The 27197-nt window shown below is 36.8% G+C and overlaps 1 protein-coding gene across 1 annotated transcript; it reads right to left on the bottom strand.

Moving 5' to 3' along the window:
* Positions 1-1423: 1423 nt before the first annotated feature.
* NUDCD1 (NudC domain containing 1) lies at positions 1424-27170 on the bottom strand (the record flags this gene model as incomplete). Its single annotated transcript, XM_079533316.1, has 10 exons — positions 1424-1716; positions 3987-4146; positions 6366-6491; positions 8036-8180; positions 8808-9015; positions 11601-11786; positions 13410-13593; positions 14982-15167; positions 18793-18947; positions 27053-27170. 10 exons carry the CDS (start codon positions 27168-27170, stop codon positions 1424-1426), a joined length of 1761 nt encoding a protein of 586 aa, XP_079389442.1.
* Positions 27171-27197: the final 27 nt, after the last annotated feature.

Here is a 27197-nt window from a genome sequence, read left to right as displayed (position 1 = left end):
GAGAAAAATCAAGCTCCCCAGAAAGCTGAATTTGGAGGGTTTTTCTTTTATTTTTCTTCTGCACGACAACTGCTCATCTCCCTCTCAACTTCCCACCATACCATTTAATCATTTCACTGATACAAATCTGCAGAGTTTATGGGCAAGTGAAAACAATTAAAATCAAGAACTTGGTAGTCTGTAATAAAAAAGAAGATATTTTCTTCTCAATATATTCTCGCAGAGGTCGGAAATAATATTAACAGATGCAAACTCCCAGACACTCACTGTGTTTCTCAGTACTCTGGTACCACACAACAAAGCAGCTTTTTTGACAGCACAAAATCTACTCATTAGACATCCTTTGCTATAGAGCTGTAAGTAAACTATGAGAATAAAAAATGGAAAGGAGGTGGAATTGTCAAAACTGACCCTTTTTGGTTTAATTCTATTGACACAATCACTTTAAAATAAGAAAAAAAAATTCAAGAACAGTTTTTCAACAAAATTATCCACTCCTGTTTGGTAAAAAGCAACTTTAAAGCATCCTCATGGTCTGTGCACAATAGCATTGGACACATACCATATCTGGACTTATGCACTGGCTACAGAATAATTAAGAAGTGACATTATTTGTGGTGGTATTTAAGGCAGCAGCTGAACCTTTGACTTTCCCATCTCAGGTTACAGTTCCGGTGCATTTTCTGTTAGCTGTTTTCTAATTGTAAATTAGCCATTTAAGTACATCTTGAAATGAAAACAACACATTGAATGGTATGAATCAAAGTCTTACTGTATTCTTAATTATATCAACACCAGCAGCTGAATGCATTCACTCCTATTCAGTTTCAAGAAAATTTTACTGGTAATTATTTCAGCATCTCTTAAAATGTGAATAGATTCTATTATGTGTAAGTCACAGAATTTTACACTATTGATTTGGATATACAATAAAATTATTCCACTTGAGTTAAGCTATTTTTAGGCCAGTATGTGAATTTGGATTATTTTTTTTTTTTAATCAAACACAATTCCTTACATTGCACACTATATGCTTGTAACACAAGTCTGTATTTTCTTTATCTGATGACTTTTTTCAGAGGTAAAACTATTAGTTAAAATCAAAGTGAGTTCTCAAATTTCAGAAGTCCAGCAAGTGGTCACTGGAAAAAGAAATGCATAAATCTATTCTCTTATGCAAGCAGCAGTCTCTAGAAAGCTGCTAGCAGGCAAGGCATTTTTATTCATCTCCAAAAAAGCTTAGTTTAGCAACAGTGAAGCTGAAAAACTCTCACTGACTTACCTGTAAGTTCTAATGAAAAAATTCTGTTTCCCCTGCAAAGTATCTCTATTCTAAACTTCAGCAAAATGTACTGAACTCCTCAGATTATTTACCTGGCCATTTCTTTAATGAATAAACATAAACTACAGCAAAATATACTAATTAATTTCCAGCATTCACTTTTATCAAAAACAAGGTTTTTGTTGTTAGAACAAATAATCTTTCATTTGTAGCCTGAAAGCCTAAGATTGGATCGTTGGCTTCCAGAGTTGTTACTAGCTGCTTAGCAACCTGTCCTACTTGTCTTCCTTCCTTCCTGTTGTAGAGAACTGTGGACAGAGGAGTTGGCTGGCGATAGATGAAAATTCGCCGCAAGCACTCGCAAAGAGCAGCATAGGAGTAGTCTGGGGCACAAGCCATGAACTTCTTGTCTTGTTTTGATGCTTGAACATAACCTGCACAGATCGGAAAGACAGAACAAGAAATGTGATACAGTGGCCTCATTAACACTTTAAATATCTGTCAAAATCAAGCTTAGCTTCAAAAATAACAGGCAATTATGAAGAAAATTTTGAATTTCTGACTAAAATAGATTTAGTAATACACAACTGGTTTGTCTACTGCCAAGCAGTGCTTGCACTGTAATCTTTTTTCAACTCTTTGCCCCACATATCTAGCCAGTTTAGGGCGCACAAGAACTTGAGATGGGTCAGCTGTCTCAAAATGATCCATACAGGCTCCTTCAATAAAATGCAGTAACAAGGGGCAAGATCAACCACTGCTCCTTCAAACTGTACTAGATGATTAGAATTTACTTGTAATCAGCCAAATGCCTATTCAAACCTTACTCCCTTTTCAAGAGAAAGTTGACAGAACAGATATCTGGAGCAAAAAAATACTTGATCCTTTAGGTTTCCCTTTGGTTCCTTCTTAAGTTTCTGTCTAAAACTTGGACTGAGAAAATAAATAAATAAATAAATAAAACAAATAATTCATCTTCTTTGCATTGCTAATTAAAAAATGAATTCTGAAAATTGAAAAACTAAAACAGAAAAGAGCATTACTATCGTTTTGGCCACTACAATTAATAATGTAAGTTTTGGAATTTTAACATAGAAAATATTCATTTTTAGTATTAGCTCTTGCAAAGCACTTCAAAACTTGGTTGCAGATAAACAAGCTGATAGTTTACATCATCTTTGGCATATAAGAGGCAAACTAGTTTAGTACAAAGTAATCTAGTTAGTAAACTTCAATATAATACAGAAAAATGACTGTAAATAGGGATAAAGATAAAAAAAAACCACCATGCGTACAAAAAGCTCAAATATATAATTATACTCAAAACAATAGAAACACATCGTGAGAACATTACTTAAAATTAGATAGAAACTTGAAACAAGCAATACTATGAAAAAGCCTTAGTCCTTATCATCTATTTTTTCCAGTATAATGAAATTCAAAACAAGTAAATAAAGAATAAACTGTGAAGTTAAACTCTTCTGTTACAAAAGTAAAATATTTAGAGCTTAATATGGCCTTAAGTGAAAATAACATGGTACTTTAAAAAATCATTCATATATATATTGCAAAAATACATTGCAAAAACCCAGAACAAATCCAATTATCCAATTAAACAGCTTATCTTCCCTTTAGTTTTAGATGCAATCTAACAGTGATGAGGTAAAAAAAAACACATTTAGGGGATGGAGGGAACTAATTGGCACACTCACAACATTATTAAAAGAACAGCTCAAGACCACTCCTAGAGAAGTGAAATATCAACAGCAGACAAATTCTGCACTGGATTAATTTTAACGAAATTTGATTATCTCCATTATTTAATAGGTACAGCACACGGCCAGGCAGATTATTTTGCTTTCTCTGATACAGCAATTATTACTTTTCTATCTATACATATTCAATATGTTCTGCTTTTAAGCTTATTATTTCTGCTTCCAACAATGGCTAAAACAAAATTCCTAAGTGTGAGTGCAAGGATACAGCAGTAACTGAGGGTTCTTCATAGTCACATTTTTCTGTGTTTCTGACACACTGTAACCTCAAAGTTCAGGTGCTTCTTGAACCAGAGCTGGCACTGTTATGCTCTCAATTGATCCTTCCTATCATGATTGATTTTATTTTTTTTTTAATTTATGATTTCCCCATCCACAAAGTTTTATGGCAGAAGGTTTCATAGCATAAAGATGCCTATGTGAAATAGTTCTTTCAGTTTCTTTTGAACCTGCTGAGCACCAACATAATTGGATGTTCATAACTCTTGTAAATGAATAAACACTAAACAATCATTTCAAATTGTTCAGGCTTATCACCCAAGACAACAACATGGGAAAATTCTAATGACCACTTACCATAAGCACATACAAAACTAGACGTGTCATCAATGAACTGATGCTGTTTCCCAGATTATTTCTGTGTCTAAGGTGCTGACCGTGCTTTCACAAATCCTTAAATCTACATCATTTATCCAAGGAGCTCTCCTTTATTACTGTGCAGTACAGTGCTTGCACGGTCTGAATACTCTTGTTTTCCCCAAACACCTCTGATGTTCTGCTCTTTCTAAAATTAAGCTAGCATTCTATTACATGACAGAATTGCAGTAACTTTTACTTCATATTTAATTAAGTGAAATATCAACACAAGCCATACTGAACATTCAAACAGAATGTCTCATGAGAGTATGACCCATATGACAACTTCCTACCTAAAGCATTAAAAGTTGCAATGTGTTCCCACATGTTTTGTGGCTGATCAGAGTGGGGCTGCCAGAGAAGAGCATCAACATCATGTCTCAGGCAGAAACAAGGCATTTCTTTGGGATCTGCAACAACTGAGAAAAGATACTGATTGCTTCCAAGATTAATCTGAAAACAAAGAAAAACAAAATATTGATTCAAAGCATGAATAGCAGATTCTGTCACATGCGTTGCCAGAGTTACTTATTCAACAGCTTAATGTTTGCTAGCTGATAAAATGTTTGAACACATGCTGATCAACAGTCCAATACACTACAGGTGGCAAACACACTTCAAACACATGTAGTTGTTGCTTGGCATAACAATTAAGGAAACATTATGTCCATTATGCAAGCAAACAGGAGTGTTTTGTGTAGAAATGCTTTTCTAGGAAGGAGGACCCTAACCTATAACTTTCAATTCTCTCTTTAATTACTGTTTTTCCGCATTGCCAAGAGAGAAGGAAATAGTGTCTCTATGCAAAAAAAATGGAAAGAAAAAAAGAAAAAAAGAAAAAGAAAAAGAAGTTGATTAGGACTGGAAAAAGGGAAAAAGAATTAGAATACTAAAATTAAGAAATGTCAATAGTTTTCTATTTGCTCACAATCAAACAGTTACTAAATTTCAGATCAGCACCTCATTCATCAAACATATCTAGATTGACAAAAACATTCAATAAGCACTTATATTCACAAGGAATGATTGTAAGAAAGGCAAGACAAGCACAGCTACCTATCAGCTACCTTCAAACTAAATACTACAATTAGTGGACAAATGAGGAAGCAAAAATTCCTTCTCTGTGACGCAAATAACCCTTAAGGACACCTGCTTATCAAAAAGCAGATTTGGAAAACAGATGTACAGGCTGAATACTACAATACTCTGACTTCCCAGCCTAAATTCCAAAATATTCTCTTACATGTACAGAAACAGATTATCAATAAAGACATACTTTGCATTCAACATTACTAATTTTATTAATTAACAAATGAAACATATAGAAGAGTATGAAAGAGTAATAATAGTTTTTAAGGATATTGAGCTTGCTGCAATAACTAATTTTGCATGTGAAAATAAAAAGTCTGCGTAGTACTGGTGTGTCAAACTTTCTACTATCTCATAAAGTAGCGAGCACACATCTTTTCAGATGTAGAAATTGAGGAAGGTTACTTAAAACCACAGTCTGTAAGATGTATCCTCAACAATTTTTCTAGAGTTTTATGAAGAAAAGTGAAGTTAGATTCAGAATCTTATTCTGTACCCACGACTTTTTCTGTACACCAGAGGATGTTGTTCTAAACATACTTTAAATGACACAAGGTAGTGATGAGCAACACCAGTGCTTAGAGACATCTTGGAAAAAGCTTAGTAGAGGCATCTTGAAAAAACAAATGGAAAAAAACTCAACTTAACTTGCAGTGTTCTCAGATAACTATTTTGTTTCTTCCTTTCAGCAACAGACCAGATCAAGTTCTAACTGAACTACAGTAAGGTAGTAACTTAGCAAAAAAATGCAACTTTCTAGTAGGCTATATGAAAAGTTACTGAGAAAAATACGAGGTATGGAACGAGCAAGAATTCTACGCTCCTGAAAAGGACTCTGTTTTATCATTATTTTGGCATAACTTTGCTTTTTCAATCAGCTTGTTTGTGAAAATATATATACATATCTAAAATCACAGTAATAGCAGCTTCCTTCATATATCAAAATTGAAAGTAATGCTTCCTACTTTACAGTGTCAGTGCACGATGTTATAAGCAAATGCTGGTGGTATGGCAGTAGAGCCTGAACCTTCCCACCAATATCCCCTTACATGTTGTTGCTGCGTGACAGATGGAAGCAGAGGGGCAGTCTGACAAAATGGTGTCTGACATGGAAATGGGTATTAAGCAAAGGTGTATCTCTGAATTCCTCCACACAGGAAAAATGGAACCCAGTGGCATTAATCAAAGCTAGCTGAGCATCCTGGACATTAGGAAGTATTACTTTTCAGAAAGGGTGGTCAGGCACTGGAATGGACTGCCCAGGGAGGTGGTGGAGTCACCAAGCCTGGGGGTGTTCAAGGAAAGACTGGATGTTGTGTTGAGGGACATGGTTTAGTGGGAGCTATTGGGAATAGGTGAACGGTTGGACTGGATGATCTTTTAGGTCTTTTCCAACCTTGGTGATTCTATGATTCTATGATTTATGGAGACCAAACAGTGGATGTGAGCACAGTGAGACAGTGGGTGGTGTGTTTCAGCCATCATATATGTGATTTCAAGGATTTGTTCTGATAAAAGAATTCACCTTTCATATCAGAAAATGAATATTTTAAAGTATTTCAGTAATAATTTGCAGCACTTACTACGTGAGTAACCTTCAAGGTATTGCCATCAAATCTGCACAAACTTGCGCCATCTTCAAGAAAAGCATCACATTCTTCTAATTCTTGTGCATTACAAGGTGGATTTTCCTTTTCAGGATCTGGATTCTGAAAGAAAAGTTCATGTAAGCGTACTTAGTATCTGAGTCTCTCTCTCTCTGTATATATATATTTAACAGAGGACACAAATAAACACTTTCTTATTAATTATGAATTAATGTTGCTTCTCGAACAAGAAAAATGACGCCATTTTGGCAGCTAGTATAGTCTGGAAGTTGAGGCCAAACAATGTACAAAGAAAGACTAGACAGGGCACTAATGCTCAGTGCATCTGACATAGAGCTCTTGAATTCATGTGGTCATTTCTGCATCCATTCAGTTGATTAGTAAGAACTTTCATTTTGAGTCAGTACACAAAGTAAAAGGAGCTCAGCACAGGGGTTATTTTTGTGTGTTTGTTTCCTTGCATTTGAATACTTTGACAACCTAAGTTTAAAGAAAACTGACAGGAAGAAATGACAAAGAAAATTCCTTAAATGACAGAAAACATGAAAGGTATCATATATGTGCAAGACTTAAAACAGAGCAGGATAAACGCTGGGGTTCAACTCTCCTCTGCCAAACATTATGATTTATTGTTCTTATCAGGAAGCTTTAGAAAAGAAGCTTTCAGGTAAACAGCATTGTCATAAACACTTCAGATGACTGAAAAGAATCCATGCTTTTAGTATATATATATATAAAAAAACCCACAAATTTCACTGAAACTAAATACTGAACATTTACTTTAAACAAAAACTTCCCAGGGTTTTTATTATTTTTGTTTTCTAATGTGATAATTACTGCACACAAGCTGAAAAGTTGCAACAAAAATCATCTTAAAACAGGTTGCAAAAGCAAAAATTTGAAGTTCAGAAGATACACTACAGTATTTTGCCCACAAATAGCATGTGAGAAAGGAGTGAAATCAATTTAAACACTAAACAGCATTTACTTTAATTTTCCAGCCTTCTTCAAAAAAGTAGTAATCCAAAAGTATTAAATCAAGATCCTGAGAGTCACAGATCACAAGTTTTAGATGAAATGCCAATTCTTAATTAAACCAAAATGTTAAGTATTAAACAAACAGCAGTTAAAAAATATATTTTAAGTAAAGATTTTCTCTATAACCACATGCCAGAAAGTTCATGAGTCATGCCTTTACAAAAAGCAAAAACTTAGCAAAGCATGTCATTTACACTCTGTCAACGTAAGGCAAGCACAGCATCTCTAGAAAGACAGCATAAAATTGCTGCTAATCTACTGACAAACAATAAACAGACATCCTTAAAAATTACTTCAATTAACTGCTTTTAAATTGGCCCATAACAAGTGGTGGGAACAAAATCTGTTTTTCAGTTTAATCAGACTTCTATATTTTGGTGCAGAGACACTATTATGTATGCTAAATTCAGTCCCCTGTGACCATATTACAGTTCAGAACACAGTCGTAACTCCAGTGCCATTAGTTTGTTAACAATCTCAGACAAAATTGAATGTAGTCTAGGATTCTGAACAGTAAATGAACTGAAGAGCTACATCACTTGGATATCAAGAAAAAAATAATACACAAATATGCAAGTATGTTAAATGTTTTATTTTTAACTTCTTACCATTACTTCAGAAGTCAGATGCATCAGAGACTCACTTATTTCAGCGCACTGGGAAGAATCCATAATGAATTCCCCTTTTGTGTCACCAACTATTAGCTCTGGCCATCGTGGTCCCTCATTTTTCTTAATTAGAAAAATTTCCAAGCTAAAATGCAAACAGAAGCAACAAGTAATACATGAATCTCTTTCATATGGCAGTCAAAAAAAAAACTCTGAATGTAGATTTGAGAACTGAATTGTTACAGAAAGCTGTACAACAGAAACAATTAGAATTCACCTTATAAAAAATAAACTATATTAACTGAAAATATTCATTAAAAACAAAAATGCAGACAAACCCAGAAGAAGGACAAGTGATTTCTCAAAGCCAAATAAAACAAATAAAACACACTCGTGCTTGTGGAAAGCCTTGAATTTCCTGCTTTGATACCAAGACAATATGGAAGACAGTTATACATACAACTTTTTTTTAATAGATTTTTTTAGTTTGAAAAGGCTGTTCTATGTCACTGTATAAAACAGCTTGTCATGTAACTTCGTAAATAAGTAACTATAAGAAGGAATTACTTTCATAACGAGCTAAAGGAACAGAACTGAGACAGAACTGCAGAAGCCAGTGAGCAATTTTCAGCAGAGGAGGTAAATGCCTGAAAGGACAAGCTCAGTGTCTAGCAATAAATAACTCAATTCCCAGGAGGCCCAGAAGCCAGATATGATATACACTTTGAAATCAATTCCTAGCAATAGTAAACCTTAAAATCATATACAACACCTTTTGTTCTCTTTAATTATCCAAGTGCAGCTTTCATGGTCCACAGATGAATATAATTTTCCTTCCATCAAAGCAGGCTGGTCTTTCAATGTAACACATATGTTGTCAGGGGAAAAGTGTACTTTTATGTCATCCTTAGTGATGTCCTGAGGAATATGGACTGTTATTGTCAGATCATCTTCAGTCTGTTGCCAGTAATAGAGAGGATCTACAATTGAAAACACACAGCAAAATACCATCTACATTAAAACTGTCCTAGATTCTACAGCATGTAACGCTGGATGAGACAGAACTGAGACTTGGGAAAGAATGGAGATTAACTCCTATTGCAAACAATTTTCTTAAAATACATCCTGATTATTAGACAGAAACTTCTTTTTAAACAATCAAGTTAATTTGTGTCACTTATCTAGAAAACAACTGCTGTTAATGTCTGTACTCAAATATGTTGATGGAGTTATCAAATGGACATTAGATATTACTCTACAGTTATTGCGGCCTTATGAAATTGATATCTAAAGTGTATTTCAGTACACTGAAGCATTAGTGATCAATAACTCAAAGAGACACCAGTACTGTGATAGTTATGACAAGCTACTCCATTCTCAGGGATATAAGCTATTCAGAAACATGAACATTTTTCCCTCATCTATTTTGCCAGAAGTCACACTGACTATTAAACAGAAATGGTTTTAAAAGACCAAACAGTCTTCATTTGCCTCACTTGACAAAGATGAAATAGAATTGCCTGCCAAGAGGTAATAACTGAATTTTGCTTCTGGGTCTACAATCTGCCTGATGCCTATCTTAATTATTAAACTTCTAGAAAAACTGCCTTTCTATGAGAAATACTTAAACAGGAGAGCAAAAAAGGTGGTTAAAGGCTAGAGGACGTGTTCAATCAGGAGTGGATGAGGACGCTGAGTTTGTTAAGCCTGGAGAAAAAAAGAAGGTTGAGGGGTCACCTCACTGCTCTCTACAACTTCCTGAGAATGGCAAGTGAGAGGTGCTCATCTCGTGTCGGGACAGATGGGAGTGCCTCAAAGCTGCACTAAGAATTAGGAAAAAGTTTTTACTGAGAGGGTAGTGAGACATGGGAACAGGCTTCCTAGAGAGGTGGCTGCTGCCCCGTGGCTGCCCATATTTAGGAAGCATTTCAGTAATGCTCTTAATACTTTTTAACTTTGGACTGGCCCCAAAGTACTCCTGACAGTTGGACTTGGAGATTTTTGTAGGTGCTTTCCAACTGAAATTATTCTGTTCCATAAAGAAGGCTGTGACAGCATGATTGAGTAGTGAAAATATACCCACAGAAAACATAACTACAAGTGTATTCATTTTCTTTTAAAATTTCCCTGAGATTTAGAGGAGAAATAAAGCTTGGATGGACTCATTTTCTGAAATGCTTTAGAAGTTCTCCACATTGTCACAGTTCAATATTTGGTTGATCATGTCAGCAGCTGAAGCTCTGGCAGTGCTCTTACACCTGTCACCATGAGTTTCCTGTCTGAAGTAGAATAGTCACAAATGATACAAATACGATTCACAGAAACTGTTAAGATGAGATGTGACAGTCCTTAAAATTCTTACATTTGATGCAGACTGTATCTGGTCTTAATTAATAAGAAAAAAGAATGAGACCAAACCAAATGTCCTCGACTTTTTTTTTTTTTCCTTTGCACTACCTTCTAGATTACCTGATCAGCAATAAAGCACGTACAAGGCAGAACACAAAAGAACAAAGGGAAAAGCCAAAATGACAATGAGTAACATAACCACCTTAACAGTTCGTATACTGTTGTAAGCTCTTCTAAAAATCAGAGTTCTACTGCCAGTGCATTTCGTTTCATTATTTGGTATCTGTTTTGCTTGCAGTTCTATAGAACCGTGCAACTGAAACGATAGCCTACACTAGGTTTCTGAAAAGACAAACTCTTTCTTAAAGAGGAATTAGACTTCCTCCTGAAATCGAAGTTCAGGTTTCACTACTTTCTCTGACATTACATTTCTGTGCCATCATAAGATCTCTTAAGATATCGCAGCTCCACGCATCACAGATGGCCTTCCTGAGTTGGGAAACAACATATGTGCACCCATACGCATTAAGTGAACTCTGTTTGGAGCTGGTATTGTGCTAGTATTATCCAGTTAAAATAGGTTCAGTAATCAACCTCTCATAATCAGAAACAAAAATCAAATTGGAAATAGTGCAGCAACACAGATATCCATATTACAGAGCTGAGTGACATTTAGGATTAAAATTTAAGTTTGTTCATTTTGCTCTGGTTTAACAGAAGAAAAGTAGTCTTTTGTTGATGTCAGTTATTTTTTTCTAAACTGCTGAACAACTCCTTGCGGGAGCTTCACTCTCAACTGTTTGGGTGTCATCCCCTTGTTTTATCTACGAAAACTGATTTCTTCATTTGAGTACTTCAGCTAGATGCTTGAATTTAGGCAGCCTAACTTTTGTCTAAGCAACTCAACTATTAGCAAATAATCAGTACAGTCTCTTGGCAAAATGCCTTTATCCTTGGGTCAAAGAAATTCTTTATGTGCCTCCTTTGTCAACTGTTTCCCACCTAGGCTTATGCACAATATAACTTTCCAGGAAGAAGACAAACGCATTAAAGTCCATCTGTCCATAAAATAAATAAATAAATAAATAAATGGATCAAGAAAAAAAAAAACATTTCAGGCAGATATTAAGACTAACATTTACTAGGATTTCCAAACAAGCTCTTTTCTTAGCCAGAACAGAGAGCAATCTATCATAAACTGTCAAATAAGGTTTACCTTTCTTTTCATTTGTTGTTTTCTTATCGTCATTTTCTTCTAAAATTTCTTCCTTTTCTTGTACAAACTTGAATGGTTTGTAGGATATAATCATTAGACCGTCTCCACTTGGCTCTATTGATGCATAATGGGGGACCGATTTCCCCTGTAAAATTCTCCTTTTGTAGATTTCATACCTATGTTCATCTATAACGTGAAGAAAAAAAAATTGAGCAGTATATTTTTCTAGGGGATGAAATTCTTGTACAAGAACCTCATTACACTTAAAAACGCTAAGCAATCCTACAAGTTAGATAACAGTACTTTAAAAGGAAATCTCTTTTTCAGTGACTTTAGGATATATGTAGTTCCTAAAATTAATTTAACATTGTCCTTTTTTCTTATGATGTCTTCTTTAATTACAGGTAGCTCATCAATTAACAAATGTACTCGCAGCCTCTGTAGAAAAAGGCCTTCCAAATATTTTTAGAGCTGATATAAGAGCTCGAGAACCAACAACACAGCTTCTGGATAACACTTCACCCTTAACAGAAAATGCCTGCCTTCACTTTTGAAGGCCTGTGTTTTATAAAAGCTGAGGAGATTCTAGTTGTCAGCTATTGGCATCAAGGAGTGTGCTCCCAAACATGAATACCGATGATTTAAAACATAGGTAAAGTCATAGGTTCTAGAGCTTGTTGTTCTTTAATTAAAACCTAACTGGACTCAGAGCCCTCAGTATTTGATCAACTGTCTGTAACAACAGATTGTACAAATGGATTTTTAGCAATTAACTAACAATATGACCAAATTCTGACACGTAATAATATTATCTCTAATATTAAAGGTTTGATTTTTCACATATATCCTTCACCTCTTCCTTGAAAGAATTTGCTGTTCTTGTGACTACAGCTTTACTTGAAAAAGAGAAAGAAAAAAAACAATACTGGGAATTTATTAGTAGAGACTTTAGACAAGACCAGATCATAATGGAAAAAATTCTTCTGCACCACTCTAGTATTCCAGTGTCTGGGTTCACCTCAGTGATAAGTTTACAGAAATATCAATGTCACAGTACAATACAGACAATAATGGATAAACCAGGTATAATTTGGGTGCCCTTAAAAAGTTATCTTACATGCTAAAAGTTAGTTTAGAAAAAGAGTAAGGAACAAGAACCAGTCTACAGTGTAATTCTGGTCCTTGTTCAGTTCTGGTTCAGTTAAAGTCCCCTCCTCTGCTCTAAAAAGTGTAAGCAAGGAGCTATTAGTAGAATAGATATAGCCATTCTAATCCAAGGCAGAGCAAGATTTCATCTATATGGTTACTGGACTCCAGGCAGCTGGGGAACCTGCATCAACAGATGACCTCAGATTAGACAGATGACCAAATCAAGTAAGTCTACACTGTACTATTAACCACTCATACAACATTTTGAAAAGTACACAAGATATTAATTAGAAATAGTTTTGAACTTAGATTTTACTAGACAGAGCTAAATGGGAATTTCATCTCATAATGTCACAAAGTAGTGTTCTTAGCTTGTTTTCTAATTACCTTAACTACACACATGCAGAAGTTTATCCCTTCCTGTCTTCCAAATGTTTGTCACACTGTAGCTCTACAAGTGAGAACTTGAACTCAAAATGAATTTAAAATCTGATGACAGTTTTGTTGGGATGCAAACATCAGAAATTGAGGAACAATCAACATTTAAAACAATGAATGAAAACATAATAGTTGTTTTTCTTTTGCAGTGTTTTTTTGGTTTTGTTAGGTTTAAGTTTTTTTTTCCTTTACCCACCAATAACACAAATTTAGAACACTCACCCGCTTTGTTCATCTCCACAAATGTAACCCATTCCAAAGTAATATGAAATCCACTTCCTTTTGTGTCCAACTCATCTTTTTCTACCCTAAGCAGCAGCACAGCTACTGAATGTTTATCAGATTTTACATATGAAACACTGTGTACTATAATAAATGGACTGCCTAGTTCTTCATTAAACACAATCTGGAAGACAAAATGGTGGTAAAAGGTTAGTCAGTTAAAGTTAAAAGACTCAAAAATTAGTGAAAGGCTTCAATGAACATTAAACAACCAAAATTTGCTCACCACAAATCACATCAACTTTTGGTTAGCTCTGAAGTGCTAATGGAGTTAGACTAGATGTTCCCTGAAGCTCTCTTCTAACAGAACTATTCTATGTATTTCTGGTACTTCCTCCCCTGGCTATCAAGAAAGTGTTCTGCAGTATTTTTATTATTGTCTATATTATAGAATGATTGAAATGCTCCATTAGATAAAGCACAAAACTCTACAAAAATGTCTGCATTGAAGCACAGGATAACCAGCTTCTTTTTGACTGAACTCTCAAACTGTACAGGGGAAGGAGCTACTCCACCATGCTGAAATCCTCCACTTCAGGTATACACTTGACTTCCTGCCAATATTAAAAACTCCTTGACTGCGTAGAAAACTGTCCTCTAATTAAAAAGTTGCATGAAAAACGTGGTAATTTAATATCAAATTCATCTTTCAGAAATGAAGAGAAATAATAGACCAAAACTTATAGTAGCTGAAGCTCAAGATGGTTTAAAATAAATGATTTTGTAAACTATTTAATAATGAGAAATGTTACAACCACCAAGTTAAATAAAAAATACCAAACACCAATAATTTTCCAGAGCTAAGTGTACAGCATGAAAATTTTCTCTCCCAGAGATGTGGAAATATTACAATTTAGATTATACCTACTCTGCATAAAGCCTTCGGGGTTAATTATAAAAGCTTTTTAATCATCAGTTTTCTTTAAATTTTATTCTAGTCACTGTGAACACACTTTTAAGACAGGATAAATTAAATGTTGAACATTTCAAGTGCAATTACATCAGCACAAGCAATCTAGAAGCTCCCTAACTTAAAACGAAAATTAGCTTTAGCTTGATTGACAATAATTTCAGGCATTTTAAAAAATATTTATTACTCCACAGGTCAGAGAAAATAATTAACAATAAGTGATAGTGGAAGGAAAACCTAGGCTGACCCATAAAAATAGAGAAGGGAAAGAGAAAATGGTTCTCATAAGAAGTTCAGCTTGACAGGTGTGGAGTCACCTATTTAGAAACACTCGCTCTGCTTAGCGAATCTGTTTAGACAGATTCTTTTTCAGTCAAAAGGCTGTTTCCATTCAACCATTTGAATTTTACAGATTTTTTTTTCACATAAATAATTCACATGATCTTTATGCCTGGACACAATACTTTATCAATGCCACAGAGTTAAGATTGAAAGCTTAATTTTTTTAATAACATTATATGGGTGCGATTCTCATATTAAATGCAGGAGAAATAATTATTTGGTAAATGTACAATTCTTTAGCGTGTTATTTTAAGACTTACCTCCCACTTTTCCGATGCACTGTTTCCACGTTTGCCTGACTTAATTAAATATAGTCTTCCTGTTCCATCAGAAATGGTAACCCATGTGGAAGACGAGAAGTATATTGAGGCACAAAGGCGATCATCGTAAGCTGTCAAATCTGTAGGTAGCCTGAAAACTTCTCTTGGCTTTTGCAGAGCAGTGTCCTATAAGCAGAGTCACTTTATGAATCACAGAATCACAAGGTTGGAAGGGACCTACAAGATCATCTAGTCCAACCGTGCTCCCACTACCATTACCATAAAGTTCTAATCAAATTCACCATTGCAGAAAAATGAACAACAAAGCTCAACAGCAATTCACCAGTTCACGTAATTGAGCCTATTGGGAAAAACATAGGTAGGCAAGCATCACTTCCACATATGAGGAAAAGGTGGTAGAATTTTAATATTCAATCTGTTTACTGAAAACATAAGTATTTTATAATTGGTATTTCAACACCTTTTTTTTTTTTTTTCCTTTAAATTCACAGTACTAATTTACATTTTGCATTTAAAAAACTTTTACTTCTTTTCTGCTAACATTCCTGTATAATTTATCATTCACCTCACACAATTTTACTCCCAATAAGAACCAATGGAGACCTGAAGTGAAATAAAAGCCATAGAATTGTACTCAAAAAGTGCATTTACAAGGGCTTCTAAACTAAAACAAACTTCAGCCCTCTTTCTTATTCAACTTGTTCACATATATGTAACACAGAAAGAGCACATTTGTGCATGCAAGCATGACATATCCTTTTTTTTTTTTTTGAGACTATCATATTAGAGACAATTTCAAATCTATCATATTTTCCAAATGTTATTAAAATCAGATATGCAGCTAGAACATGTTCAAAGTTAGGCAAGATAAATTGGATTTGGGTAAGTACCATGTTAATAAGCATCAGTAAAAAAGATCAGATGACAAACAGCCTGATTGTCTTTTGGGCCTACTTGAATTTGTATTAGAGATTACTGTTCCCTACGAAAAGGCACAAGGGCAATTCAGAAATCTGCAATAGAAAAGATGAAAATTAGATTTATAATTACTAGTAGCATTCAGGATCACTCTGTAGATTCAGTTGCATTGCTGCAACCCTTCAATTATTCACCTAATTTAGAACACATTCAGGAAGGGAGAACGAAAGAATTATAAACAAAGAAAGAAAAAACACTCCACACTCAAGCACTTTCGACATTCTCATCTTCTACTAGAATTTCTTAAGGTTTTACTGAAAGGCAGTACCTTCTGAAATAAAAGCATTCCACTGTAACAAGTTGTATGACTACTGTGAACAGGAATGAAGAATGCAAATTGTGGAAAGAAAAAGCTTCAGGCCCAGAACTATGAATTACAGGGATATGCTATGCAACACTACAGAAGACCACACTTCTGACAGCCTTCAAGTGAATCATAACAGTAAGCTTCAATTAGTTATGGAATTAATTTTGTTTTAAAAAACTATCAACTGTCAATCACTTAATCTTCTAAAGCCCACATTAGATTTATCAACACTAAAGAGGAGTGACAGGAGTCAACAATTCTGGAAACTTTAATTAAAAAAAATCTTCATATCACAAAGCCTCCCACCTAAAAGGAAAGAAAGAAAATGCCCTTACAATAACCTTCCTTTTGATGCTCACTAGTATTGAGTCTGCAGATAAAATGGGAGGAACTGTTGACACTTGAGAGTAAACAGGCCTTGCAGAGAGCTGCTGACAAATTAGAAAGCTGGGCAATCATCAACTGAATGAAGCTGAACAAGGGCAAGTGCCAGATTCTGCGCCTGGAAGAGGGCAAACCTGACTTTGTACAGGCTGGGGAATGAGAAGCAGGAGAGCAGCCCAATGGCAAGGGATTGGGGAGTTCTGGTTGACTGAAGTTGAATACAAGTCAGCAGTGTGCCCTGGCAGCCAAAAGGACCAACCATGCCCTGGGGTGCATTGTGCCCAGCACTGCCAGCCAGGCAAGAGAAGGGATTGTTCCATTCTGCTCTGTGATGGTGTGACCTCACCTCAACCACTGAGTGTAGTTTTGGGCATCACAACATAACATTAACAGATGATATCTTCTTAAACACCAAAGTTGCAAGGTGAATTTGTCATTTAAGTATAACTGCAACATACCTCCAAACAAAAATCAAACTTGCAGGAAAAATAGGTATCAGAACTATTTGAAGTTACTTGTTAAAAAAAACAAACATCTTTCAGTTTGGATTTGGGATAAGCATATTAACCTGCTTCATCATCAGCTAAAGAGAGTTCAGTACAATAGTGCCTTCTGTTAACTTGTAAACTGTACTTAATTAAAACAACATTATTTATAACATAGATTTCACTAATATATGCACAGGCACTTTTGAGAAGAGAAGCTTTGTTAATGTTTCTGAACAGAAATTCCTTTTTATATGTGTGCAAAGACATTTATTCTGCAAAACAGCACTGTACTGCAGATTAGGACACAACATGGCAGCCATTTACTTGACATTCTGGTAGCATGATAATGCATCAACAAAATTTAACTTTCTTGAAAATTTTTCTCTTGAAAATAAAAATCTAACAGCTGCCTTGAATCAGTTAGTGATAGAACTATCTTGGGAAGCATCTACATGTCATTACCTTTCTCAACATAGAATTCTAATAGAATCATAGAATCATGGAATCCTTAGAGCTAGAAGGGACCTTCGAGGGCCATCTAAATTGATTCCCCTGCAATGATCAGGGACAACACAGCTACATCAGGTTGCCCAGGGCTTGATCCAGCCTTGCCTTGAAAGACTTCAGGGAGACTAGTAACTGGTTATAAATGAAGTACTGTTATTCAAATTAGCTAATATACAATTCTGGATTACTTTTCATTCTTGATAGATGAAGATGTATTTGATTCAGAAGGATTGAGTCAAATCATCATGAAAACAACAACAAAAAAAAACATACTTATTGGTAAAAAACTGTGAGTACACCTTTATTACTCAATAGGGTACAAGTCAAAATCATCAGTGAATTAATCTTATTCTAAATTACAAATTCAGCTAAGAAGACATTGTGATAGCTGTAAAATTGCCACGGATAAGTCTTCTGTTCCTTAACAAGCAAGGACTACAACTGCATATATCAGAAAGACAGTATCCATGCAACCATGTTTTCTCAGCTCGAAAAGAAAGAATGGCTCTGCAGTGGAATCAGGGCACTTAGGCATTCAAGTGCCTCAAAAAAACTGACTGTGTAAGACAGTCAATGTTATCAGTATAAAAGCAGAGAACTGCCATGTTTTTCTGACTTGGTCTAGCTTATTCTCTATTTCAAATTTGCCCAGGGACACAAGTGCTTTTTGCCTCCATCCAGCCATACACAGATTACACTATTGGTCTACATGTGCTTTCATTTATAATTCTAAATCACATAGCTTTTCTCTCCTTCTATCTACAATTATTGGATTTTCAAATTAGCAAACATCAAACAAAATAGCTGAGAAAACTCTGGCAATTGCATAAGAAGTACCTGCTCTTTTCTTCAGCTTGAGACCATATGTTTACCCTCCCCATGAAGGAATAACACGTAGTATTAATACAGTGCAATACTAGTAAACTACTATTAATGAAAAATTTCAGAAATTTTCATTTAAAATCTTTTCATCCCCACTAGCAAACCCCATTTTTGTCAGTCTACCTCTCCTCCTGGCAGTAGCTTCCCTTCCAGTTTTGCATCTGGAATCTCCTTGATCTGTTTTCTACTTTATCAATCCGCACCTATTCAAATTCAGTTATTCTAAAAATAAGTTTCTGCTTACCAGCGTCACTGACAAGTTCATAACCCTTCCAAATTGGTCAATGTAGTAAACATTATCCTGGTACCAGGAGTCAAGGTGAAGATAATTGTACATGCCAAAAGCACGCATGTGGTCAAGGGTATATTGATCATCACGAAGTTTCACTTCTGCTACAGCTGGAAGATGAAAAGAGAGAGAAATTATTTGAACAATATTTCTGAATATATAATTTAATAAGTTAACGCTTAAATTAATAATTTTAAAATAATTCATCCATCTATAGCCCGTAGGCCTAGTTTATTTGAAGGAAAACATATTATGCATATGTAGTCAAACAACAAACAGTATCACTATGAACTTGGAAAGCAGGCCCTGCACACTGAAGGGCACCACAATCACTCACCGCAGTAACGTAATCACCATTACCATTTACAGTCACCTACACTGACTCTTCCCAACATCTGTTGAGGTCTCTCTACTTTATTAAATGCCCTCACAAAAATGAAAACACAAAGCAAGAACCTTGTAAAATCTACTTTTAAGCTTACTTGTAAAGACTACAAAACATTCCTGATACATACACTGTACTAAAGAAAACAAAATAATTCTGCTCAACCATAAGTCTAAGCAAACAATGGACAAAAGAAATACCTTCTAACTATGTGAATTTCATAATCTTGAACTCTGAATCATGCTATCAGCAACTGCAAAGCAAACAATTAAGACACTATTAAACATAATTAGTGCATGGTCATTACTGAAAAAGTATGTTCCTAGCACCTACAATGATGCTGAAGAAATCTACAGCAATCTCCAAGATACCATCAAATTTCAATGCAAGTTTTCTCTATCTGAAGGAGTCTGCAAAGAACGGCTGTTCACTAATAATAGTACCTTCTTCAGGATAGGCAGCGTGCTACTTACAGCCACCCACTAGAGCAAACTGAAAACTTCTCCACAGCTAGCAGTAATCTTAGCTGGAATTATCTGCATAAAACTAAGCAAGTTATTTAAATTAGCTGCAATTCCTTCTTCCTTCTCCACATCTATTCAGAGACTGAGTAGTTTCAACATCTCAAAATACAGAAAATCTCCAAGTTCAAGTGAAGACAGTGGCAAAGATCTAGCGTATCCCTTCTAAAATGGTCTCCAACAGACTGCCACTACTCAGTCTCCACTACAGACATCCCAGGACCCATAGTTTCTCTGAAAGAAGTTTATTTCAAACTTGACATAACAAGAAAAATCCTTCAGAAACTTACAAGTAAACTGTCTGCCCATGATGAGTAAGCTTCAGACCCACAGTAAAGGGAGATTAACAAAGCAATGAGAAGGATATAAGGAAGAAGGTTTTTGGATATAAGAGAGAAATCTTTTACAGTAAGGCTGGTGAGCACTGAAAGAGGTTGCCCAGAGAGACGGTGGATGCCCTGACCTAGAAGACATTGGCTGGATGTGGCTCTGAGCTATAGGTGCCCCTGTTCATTGCACGGGAGTTGAACTAGATGACTTTAAGCCTCCCTTCCAACTGAAACAATTCTGTGATTTTAAGGCCATATTAGTTATTTTAATTACCACTTTTACAACTTCCAGATTTTTCTTTTTCTGCTCAGAAACACAGCAAAGTAATCTTCACACCGTGTTCACTGGAACCATTCAGAACTCTATCCAGAAGTCCTCACCTTGGACTCCTTACACCTTTCTTTAGCATATATTTAAAACCTACTCAAGAAGCAGTATTTCATTCTACTTATTGCAATGATTACTTCAAACTGTAGTTCATTTTCCAAAACAATGAGTGCCACTGAATAGCTATCACAACACATATCACCAATCGCATAATCACTATGGGCTCAAAACTGATCCCATTAGAGACACTGGCTACTAACAGGGGTCATAGAAAACTATGCAAGACAACTGTCTGATTAATTAAGAATAAATATTCCAGTCATACTGTATAAAATGTTTGTAAAATGATGGCATAATTAGCAATTAGTCTCCTAATCATTGTTGATGTTTGCAAACCAAGAGCATTAATTCCACTCAACTCAACTCATTATTCATATTCATCACAGTGGAGAGATTTCAGCATCTCTGCAATTAATAATTACTCTTTCCTAAGACAAGTCTAGAAGAAAAAAGCTACAATGTTAAAAAAAAAAAAAGAGTTAAGAAAATATACCTGCCATAATGTGAAAGATGCTACCCACTCCAGTTTCTACTTTAACTAATTAGAATATTTTACAGTAAATTACATTGTAAAAGAAATTAAAAAGTTGTGTTATGAAAATGTGTTTTAAAACTGTTTGGACAACCAGTCTTTACCACAGATATTTTCCTAACAAGATGAAAGGCAATGTGAATGTTCTGCAAACAATTAAAGACAAAAACAAATATAATCCAAGATTTCCAGTGAAATCAAGTACATCTCATTTCCTTTCTGCATAGGCAGGTATACTTATAGTCAGGAACTACAATTCACATGCTGAAACATGGAAGTGTTTTCAACACAGAAAAGCTAAGTTTGTCTTATTTTGTCTTCTACCCTTCCCTCCCCCCAGGCACATTGCTGCTAGTAGAATTTTAACTAAAATATATATAAATATTGAAAACAGTTAAAACTGGCTGCTTCCTAAAGCAATTCAGAACTTTCCAAGAAATTTTTTTGGAACAATACACCATGGCTTAGCTGTAGGATTATAAACTCTATAAAGAATGAAAAAGCATGAACAAAGTCCCTGTCCTTGAGTTTTCCAGCTGGTTATTCTGACAAGCCCTGCATAATAGGAGTTGGTAAAAAGAGATCCAAATCTCTTAAGATGAATTATGCAATTAACTCTTCATAAGTAGAAGTCAGAAACTATACCATATGTGATTTTAAATCTGGAAAGCAAACAAATGTGTACTGGATTTCCACGTAACACTTCAAATATGGTTATCAACAGCTTACAGAATGTATCCTGTGTATACATATTTCTGCCAATAAATCATTAGATTAATTGAGGCTCATTCTGTGATCAAGTAAAATCTGTGCACAAATGCCATCTGCTTCACATATCTTGCGCTCAGACAGTTATAGAAGATTTTACACTATGATGGAGTTACATTCCTTCCTTTCTGCAGCCTTCCCAGTTCAAGCTTTCTTGATGGTCCTTGGAAAAAATGTGAAAAATTAATTAAGGGTTCTATTTGGCAAAACAGAAGCTAATAAAATGAGAAGAAAAAAAGAGAAATACTTAATGAGAAAATCATCTTATTCACATAAAAGTTTTTTTGCTTGTTTTTAAAAAAGGAACTGAATCTAGAACAGACTAATTCAATAGCTCCAACTTTTTGAGTTCAACTAACAAGCAGCAATTTATGACAGCTTCTCCTACAGAATAATACACAGTCTTATTCCAGTTTCTCATAAACAAATTTGCACTACAGAAACCAAAGAACATTAATTCATACTCTGCCATACCAGCAAAGAGAAGGAATGTATATATAAATTAAATCACAGAATCACAGAATCACAGAATCACAGAATCACAGAATCACAGAATCACAGAATCACAGAATCACAGAATCACAGAATTGTAGGGGTTGGAAGGGACCTCCAGAGATCATTGAGTCCAAACCCCCTGCCAAAGCAGGTTCCCTACAGCAGGTCGCACAGGTAGGCATCCAGGCAGGTCTTGAACATCTCCAGAGAAGGAGACTCCACCACCTCCCTGGGCAGCCTGTGCCAGTGCTCCGTCACCTCACTGTAAAGAAGTTCTTGCGCACATTTGTGCGGAACTTCCTATGCTGCAGTTTCCAGCCGTTTCCCCTTGTCCTGTCTCCACTCACCACTGAAAACAGTCTGGCCTCGCCATTCTGCCCCCCACACCTCAGATATTTATAGACCTGGTTCCCTCTCAGTCTTCTCTTCTCAAGGCTGAACAGACCCAGTTCACTCAGCCTTTCCTCATAGGAGAGATGCTCCAGGCCCTTCACCATCTTTGTGGCCCTCTGCTGGACTCTTTCCAAGAGATCCTTGTCTTTTTTGTACTGGGGAGCCCAGAACTGGACGCAGTACTCCAGATGAGGCCTCACCAGGGCAGAGTAGAGGGGGAGGATCACCTCCCTCCATCTGCTGGTCGCACTCTTTTTAATGCACCCCAGTAAGCCATTGGCCTTTTTGGCTACAAGGGCACACTGCTGGCTCATGGCCAACCTGTCATCCACCAGGACACCCAGGTCCCTTTCCGCAGAGCTCCCCTCCAGCAGGTCATCCCCCAACCTGTACTGGTGCATGCAATTATTCCTCCCCACTACACTTGCTTTTGTTAAACCTCATCCGGTTTTTTTCTGCCCAGCTCTCCAGCCTGTCCAGGTCTTGCTGAATGGCAGCACAGCCTTCAGGCGTGTCAGCCAATCCTCCCAACTTCGTATCATCAGCAAACTTGCTGAGGGTGGCCATTATCCCCTCATCAAGGTCATTGATGAAGATGTTGAACAAGACCGGACCCAGCACAGACCACTGAGGAACACCGCTAGTTACAGGCCTAAATCCCAGCTTTCAGTATTATTACCCAACAACTGCAGTGAGGTGTGGTATTTCAGACTAGCAAAATTATGTCACTTGTCTAGAATTGTAGGTCACCAGCTCCATGACTGAAAAAATAATTAATTTGACTCTAAATATTTCCCAGCTAATTAAGCCAAGATTTTCACTAATACCAAATCTACTTAAAAACAAAAGGAAAAGTACAAAGCAATTCATAAGAATCAATGAAGGGAACAAAATATCCCTAGCGTAATCAGATCTTATTATTATCCTGCCCTGAAAAAAAAATCTCTGCATAAAAAGCTCTAAAAAGTTAGACTCATACTTTAAACGAATAGTGAAGCCCTGGCTTGTATCAGGAATGGAGTGGTGAGCAGGACTAGGGAAGTCATCCTGCCCCTGTACTCAGCATTCAAGGCCTCACCTTGAGTTCTATGTTCAGTTTTGGGCATCTCAGTACAGAAAGGACATTGAGGTGCTGGAGCAATCCAAAGAAGAGCAACAAGGCTTGTGAAGGGCTTGGACAATATGCCCTATGAGGAGAGACTGAAGGAACTGGGCTGCTTAGTCTGGGGAAAAGAAGGCCGAGAGGAGACCGCATTGCTCTCTTCTAATATCTGAAGGGTGCTTACAGCGAGAGCGGGGTTGGTCTCTTCTCACTGGTGACAGGTGACAGGATGAGGGGAAATGGCCTCAAGTTGCACCAGGGTAAGTTTAGGTTGGATAGCAGGAAAAACTTCTTTACTGAAAGGGTTGCTAAGCACTGGAATAGGCTCCCCAAGGAGGTAGTTGAGTCACCATCCCTGGATGTGTTTAAAAACATTTGGATGCGGTGCTCAGGGACATGATTTAGCAGAGGGTTGTTAGAGTTTGGGTAGCATGGTTAGGCTGTGGTTGGACTTGTTGATCTTTAAGGTCTTCTCTAACCTGAGCAGTTCTATGATTCTATAATCAGTAGAACTTGAAAAAAAAGAGTAGAAAATGCATGAAATAATAACTCTGCATTTTCATATGTTCTACTGAACACATCACAATGACTTCAAAACACTGTAAAATATGTAAACTAATTTTATCAACACATTATTTTGGGACCTTTACATCATATTTTGTTTTGCAATGCCACCCAGTGGAAGGAATTTAGTATTTCATGTACACTCTTTACTAGCGAAACACAGTCCATGAATTCATTCTCTAGTACCAGTGGTCAGCACACACAGATCCTTTTATCTCGGAATCAGTTTTCTCCAAGCAAGCATGTTTTCACTGTTAATGGCAGCATCATTTTGTTGCTAACCAAAAGTACAAGACTTTCTTAGCATACTGTAGCAGGTGTTAATAGACTGAATGCAGAAGTTTACTTCTAATAAGCACACAGCTTGCTGAAAACAAGCATGCTTTCCTTTCAGATACCATTTCATGAAGTATTTTCGCTGGATCAAATTACTAATACAGATATGAACATACATGGCATCTACTGCACACTCAAATGAACCTAAAAATCAAACAATACCCAAAAACTGGTGAGGCATTTGTGAGAACATCACTGTTAAAACAGCTTGTAAGCTGACTTGTGCCTGCTGTAGGAACCATCTTCATTAATGTAGTTATATACCTATACATCATTTTTTTCCTTCTCGAGAAATTAAAGTACAACACAAGAACAGTTATATAAGGCCTAAGACCTAAACCTAAATATCAGGAACTAAGGAAAATAAGGAGAAAAACTAAAGAAAAGAAGGAGAAATACATACAACGTTTAGGGTGAAGAGCTGGGTACTAAAGCAGTAATACCGTGGGACTCATCACAAGTTGAAGTACCAGGATGAGAGATCAGAAAAATGTTTGTGGAAGTTCAGGAGAATTGGGACAGAATGGGGAGCAACCAAGCAACAAATGGGCAAAGAACAAGCTAATTACAGCATCTAAAAGGGAGTGTATAATAACAGAATTTCACCATTCTTTTCCACCATTATAATTTAAGATATTCACTATGAACTTGTTCTCCACTATCAGATCCAATAAATAAATAGAAAGCTATTAGAAATTTCTTTCTGCTTCAGTTGCACATTTGACTAGCAAATTCATGGCAACCACAGTTTGACAGTTGCAGACAAATTAGCACTGAATACTAAGCTTTGTATAGCAGTCAGAAAATGAAGGCTGCTGTAGTCCACATGAGTGTGACAGCCAGCATAAGGTGTCCAGCAGCTGCACATTCTCCTTTTCCAATAATGTAGATCTGCATCATTTTCATGCGTCAATTTTTATCTCATTTGGTTTTACAGGTAGCTCAACCCATAACTTCTGCCCAAGATGCAAGTCAAAGTATGGAAGCAAGCCATCAATCTAACGTAAATGCAGACCATTGATAGCAGAAAACACAAAGTTCAGGTACAGACCATCTCTGCACTAAAAGGAAAGTGCCCTGAAGTAAGCAGAAAAACAGCAGAGAGTGAGCCATCAGTATGGTCCAAAGACAGGTTGAAACACAGCAAAAAAAGTCATCTAGAAGACTGACTGAGGGCTTAGTTTGGTTTATATTTCACATTAGTAATCAAAAGAAAAACAAAACAGAAAAATAAGTGCATATATACAAAAGCAGAGAACAGAATAAGCAATTTGGTATTTATATTTAGTCGGACTGGCAAGTAAGGACTGAAGACAAGTCTGGATCTCCAGGTTATAGTAAGACGACCAAGAAAAGAGCACAGATATACACCAAATTTATACCACAAGGGTTACTGTAACTGTTATGCCAAATACATGAATGGACTAGAGGCATTAGAAGCTCCATAATTCAAACTCTTCAACAAAAATATTGAGTCCTCATCAATTTAAAATAGGTATGTAGTACACATATCTGAGAACCACAAAGCATCCTTGATCACCTTACACACAAAACATCACAGTAAGAACAACATCGTGACAAAGGGCAATGTTACACTACATAATAAAATGTTACACTCATTACACTCCCCAGTATACAATGGTATCACCTCATCTTCACTCACTCATCCTTTAAGACACAACTCACACACAGTGTACCTTTCTGCCCTGCTATTAAAACAATGTACTGAACACAAATCTGCAGCAACACATAGCAGGTAGCCCAGAAGTCGGGTGTATCGTTCAGTGAATACAGAGACCAGCCTGCCCGAGCTGCATACTACACTGTGCTCTTATAAAAAAGGCTACTTCATGCACCTTACATCTGACCTGCGCATCACACACCAACAAAGCCACAACGCTGAGAGAGCTTACGGGGCACGGAGTTAGGCGTGCACCCCATGTGATTCTGTCAGTGTTCTTCTGGGTGAAATGAGAACTGAGTGAATCATCGCACTAACAGCTCAGCAACTCACATGCTGATACTGCACAGCAGAGAAAGCAAGGCCATGAACAGTCTGAGCATCCACGTCTGAACTACGAGCAAAGGAAGACAAAGGGCTTTTATGCAGGGGATCGTGTGAGGCATTAATTTCATGCGTATGCCTCTAATTCTAACACACGTCTAATTCCAGACAGCACGCACCGAACCGCCCCGGCCGCCGCCGCGGTCCAACCGCGCATGCCCGACCCGAAGGCCGGCTGCACACACGCACTGATCCCGGCTCGGCGGGCAGTCCCCTGCAGCGTGGCGCCGTGCCGCCGCTCGGCTCTTCGTGCGGCAGGAAGGCGCCGCTGCTCAACCGCAACGAGAAATCGGGTCTAGCCACGGAAGCGCCCCAAATCACCGGCCCCGCTCCTCACCCGCGTCCAGCTCCAGCTGGTAGCAGGCCAGCGGCTCCAGGGACAGCTTGTAGCCCTCGAACTTGGGGTCCAGGAGCAGGCGCTTGGTCTCCAGCGAGCAGTGCGCGGCGCCCTCCATGCCGGACGCGGGCAGCGCGCGACACCG

The sequence above is a fragment of the Tetrao urogallus genome, assembly GCF_951394365.1.
Source record: "Tetrao urogallus genome assembly, chromosome: 3".
Lineage (NCBI taxonomy): Eukaryota > Metazoa > Chordata > Aves > Galliformes > Phasianidae > Tetrao > Tetrao urogallus.
Note: the sequence above shows the minus strand (reverse complement) of the source record. Positions and strands in the feature narration are given on the sequence as shown.